Genomic DNA, 4,405 nt, shown 5'->3' on the forward strand with positions numbered 1-4,405 from the left:
CAACACGTTTTAGAATTCATGAAGCACTTACGCACGCATGCTCACTATCATACATCGCACATACACACTTATCGAAGCAAAGAAACGAATTTCATCGCTTTATCTGGGCGAACAATAACCTCGGGGACAATTCTGTCCACCAGCAGTTTTACCGACCCAGGATAGAAAATACGGATAGTTTTCAATCGGATTCGAAGCCATAACATACGGCATCAGTCGCCTAGCTGAGAGGCCTGAGACAGAACCAGTCGGCTAAATCTCCACTCCCAAAAAAGAGTGGTTCAATAGCCGGCTAAGTTGTTACATTTTTCTGACATGAGACCTTCCAACACGTTGTAGAATTCGTGAAGCACTCACGCTCGCATGCTCACTATCATACATCGCACATACACACTTATCGAAGCGAAGAAACGAATTTCATCGCTTTAACTGGGCGAACGATAACCTCGGGGACAATTCTGTCCACCAGCAGTGTTACCGACCCAGGATAGAAAATACGGATAAGTATCGATTACAAAATGACGATATCGAAATTATATCACTACATAATTTTCGAACTTTCTTTCTGTCACTTTGAATGGTGTCATTTTGATAAAAATTGGCGAATAAACTCCTGACATAATAGCATTTAGATTCGATGTGCTTGGTGAATAGGTGTTTGCCGCCTTCTTGTCACTGTGTGTGCGTATATGCACAGTCTGCATAGCCCCTGAATGTGGTCTGGATTTTGATCAAACTTACAATTTAGGAGTATATATCAAAACTGATAAATGATTTTTGTGATTACTGTAGCTATAGATAGGCTACATTCAGGACGGGCAGCGACGGGCAGTAATTAGTAGGCAAAACAGGTGGTTTTCACCGTTGGCAGAACTCGGTGCAATGATACTGAACATTAAAACTAAGCCTGTCACCTGAAAGTAATGCTGTAGGTGAAACAAGGACTTCAAACGCACGATGGTACAAGCAACACCACCAGTGAAACGTACACATAGAAATACACGCGTTCCTATGTTGTGCCACCCGGGCCACGCAATTAAAATATGACTCACTGCATGAAAACCCAATAATTCAGATAAATTCACATTAATGAGTTGCCTGTATTATAGTATAATACACGTGAATTCACATGAATCCACATGAATACAGACTTGCTCAATACAAAAAATGGATTCTTGACTGTATTCATCTGTATATGCACTCTTCAGCTAAAATACAGGCAATAATCCATGTTAATACAGTAAGTATTATTGGGTTTTCATGCAGTGACTGATACTGCTGGATAGTGTTAATTGGGCGGTAAACAGTCAATTAATAGTTTGATTGACTACCTGGGTGATTGGCAGGTCGTGTCTAACGATGCATATGCAAAGCAGGCCAAAAGACAAAAGCCCCAAAGATATTGACAGCTGGCCAGGGGTCACCATTAATACGTAATGACGCTTCACTACGCAGAAACTGCGTAGTCAAGCCCTTCTTAACCGGTCAAATCCTCTTGGCATTTTCCCTCATGACTCATCTAAGGTTGGAATCGGTTGGCGCTCGCGTACTATGGCTTCGTTTGCACGTCTCATGTCAACACAGATTCTAACATCTTTTTCCGGCTTGGGCACAACTACAAGTGGTGACACCCATCCGCTCGGTCCCTCCGATACTTCCTCTATGATACCCATTAATAAAAGTTTGTCGAGCTTGGCATCAACTTTTTCCCGTAGCCCGTAGGGAATTCTGCGAATTTGCTGAGCGGTCGGCTTCACAGAATCGTCAATATTCAGCTTTAGTTCATAGTCTTTCAGAAGACCGATTCCTTGGAGTATGTCTTTATATTCTCTACGAATGTCTTCATCTGTCTTTCATCCACAACACTGTTGCGTGTATTGGCCCAACGCGGAGGAGGTTGAAGCGTTCTGCAGTTTCTCTGCATAGTAATGTTTTCCCTGTACTTTTGATAACAACAAAGTCAGCTCTGCACCTGAATTTGTCTGGCAACATGATATCATCAGTGAATGTGCCCAGTGTTGGCAATGGCTCTGTGTTGCCGTACGCAAACAATACTCGTGCAGTCTTGCGTGATGTACACTGGACTCTCTTCCTTTTCAGGTACTCCCACGTGTGTTGACCCATGAGATTACACGTCGCTCCGGAATCAATCAAAATATCTTGTACTTCAACACCTCCAATATTTAATGATGTAACTCCATTGTCTCTATTTGGATCATCATGAACTGTAAACACATAGTCTGGTTTCTGCATGGAACCTCTCCATTGCTCAGACTGCTCACTTTCAACGTAGTTGGCGCTATCGTTCTGCTCATTTCTATTTCTTCCACGTCCTTGATTACGTCTATGTCTTCCTGTCTGACGTTGGTTTTCTGATGTCCTCTTTGGGCACTTTTTGAAGAAATGTCCTATCTCCTCACAGTTCCTACATTTCTGTCCCCTAGCTGGACAAGCAGGGTCTCTGGCAAAATGTCCTTGCCTCCCACAGTTATAGCAAGTGTTACTGGTATAATGTCTTTTACCTACTTTTGGGGCACTTCTCCTCTGGCCTTGTTTCTTTCCACCGACTGCATTTACTTGTTGTACTTGAGGTTTCCTCTCTCCCATTGACTGCATTTGTAAGTCAACAGCTTCTTGGGCACGAGCGATAACAAGTAAATCAGTGAGTTTGGCATTTTGTTTCTCGAGAAACTTTCTGCGTATATGCGGAGAGTAGCATTTATCAATCAACTGATCTCTGATGTGCTCGTCTTCTTTCTCAGCGAAGTCACATGTACTCGCTCTTTGTCTGAGCCTACATACGAACTGATCGACCGTCTCGTCACTGGTCTGGGCAATCTGTCTAAACATGTGTCTCTCAAATGGTATGTTCGCTTTGGGGACGAAATGATTGTTCAATACTTGCAGCGTGTCCACATAGTTTTGTCAGAGTCTTCACCTACCAGCGTGAAATAGATTTCTTGCACTTCTAGTCCCGCAGTATGTAACAGTAATGCTCGTTTCTGTGCTTCTGCTGTTACTCCCTTACCGACTAGATAGAGTTCAAATGCTCTTCTCCATTTCTTCCATCTTTGAGAAATGGTGTTCGGGTCTTCATTGACGTTGAAACAAGTCAGGCCTCCGATGTCCAACGGAGTCACGTTTCCCCCGGCGGCACTGTTTCCCTCGGACATTTTCCAGGCATCCACGATGAAATTGTGATCAAATGGTTCAATTACAATTTACCTTCTCTGAGAAGCCCACCTCGTCGCCAGATATAACATTCACCTCGATGGGCAATGATGCACACGATGTTATCAGATTACAATGCTTTATTCACTTGAACACATGATGTCCGCCGTTACAGAGAACAGCAGCAACTACGAACAGTATTCAGGGTTAGCCCAGGTCAAAGGTCAATAAAGTTCAGGAAACGTACCTTCTTAGCTCCATGGCCTTTGTGTAGGATCTGTGTTTTCCAAGCGCGGCGCGAGAGCCCTACCGCCTCCCGTCCAGCACCTTCAACACTGGGAACGCGGAGCATCGTAGGCTGGACCACTAGGGGGGCCGTAGTGAATATTGAATAATTGTTCGGTGTTGTGAAACACACAAGCCCTGCTATGTGCAGCAGTGTTAACACAACGTCTTTAAGGTGAAGTACTACGAATTACGTCAAAATTAAGTTGTGGTGTCATTTCTTGAAACTTTGCACAACCATTCTTTGAAGTTGTGCAAGAGCAAAAATGAAATAAAAAATGGGGGTCACCACGCTCGTTTCCATGGAAACGGACGTTAAAATGGCGCCGTTAGAAATAAATAAAAATGTTTTAATTCATTTAAACTAAAGAAAGCAATTATAAAACGCCTAGCAAATGAGTTAATTTTAATAAATACCAAGACTTAAGATCAATATCTATCGAATGTATAGTTTTCATGATGTTTGTGAAGAAATTGTAACATAATACGGATAGTTTTCAATCGCATTCGAACCCACAACATACGGCATCAGTCGCCTAGCTGAGAGGCCTGAGACAGAACCAGTCGGCTAAATCTCCACTCCCAAAAAAGAGTGGTTCAATAGCCGGCTAAGTTGTTACATTTTTCTGACATGAGACCTTCCAACACGTTGTAGAATTCGTGAAGCACTCACGCATGCATGCTCACTATCATACATCGCACATACACACTTATCGAAGCGAAGAAACGAAATTCATCGCTTTAACTGGGCGAACGATAACCTCGGGGACAATTCTGTCCACCAGCAGTGTTACCGACCCAGGATAGAAAATACGGATAGTTTTCAATCGGATTCGAACCCACAACATACGGCATCAGTCGCCTAGCTGAGAGGCCTGAGACAGAACCAGTCGGCTAAATCTCCACTCCCAAAAAAGAGTAGTTCAATAGCCGGCTAAGTTGTTACATT

At 43.2% G+C, this 4,405-nt stretch overlaps 1 protein-coding gene across 1 annotated transcript; it reads right to left on the reverse strand.

Annotated features, from left to right (window-relative positions):
* Nucleotides 1-1,842: 1,842 nt before the first annotated feature.
* LOC139125935 (uncharacterized) lies at nucleotides 1,843-2,850 on the reverse strand. The gene has a single exon (XM_070692011.1). It carries the CDS (start codon nucleotides 2,848-2,850, stop codon nucleotides 1,843-1,845), a length of 1,008 nt encoding a protein of 335 aa, XP_070548112.1.
* Nucleotides 2,851-4,405: the final 1,555 nt, after the last annotated feature.

This window comes from Ptychodera flava (assembly GCF_041260155.1).
Source record: "Ptychodera flava strain L36383 chromosome 3 unlocalized genomic scaffold, AS_Pfla_20210202 Scaffold_26__1_contigs__length_13983176_pilon, whole genome shotgun sequence".
In the NCBI taxonomy this organism is placed as follows: Eukaryota; Metazoa; Hemichordata; class Enteropneusta; family Ptychoderidae; genus Ptychodera; species Ptychodera flava.

Bases quoted from the DNA above. Each gene is read 5' to 3' on its own strand.
- LOC139125935 (XM_070692011.1), bottom strand. From the start codon at position 2,850: ATGTTTAGACAGATTGCCCAGACCAGTGACGAGACGGTCGATCAGTTC.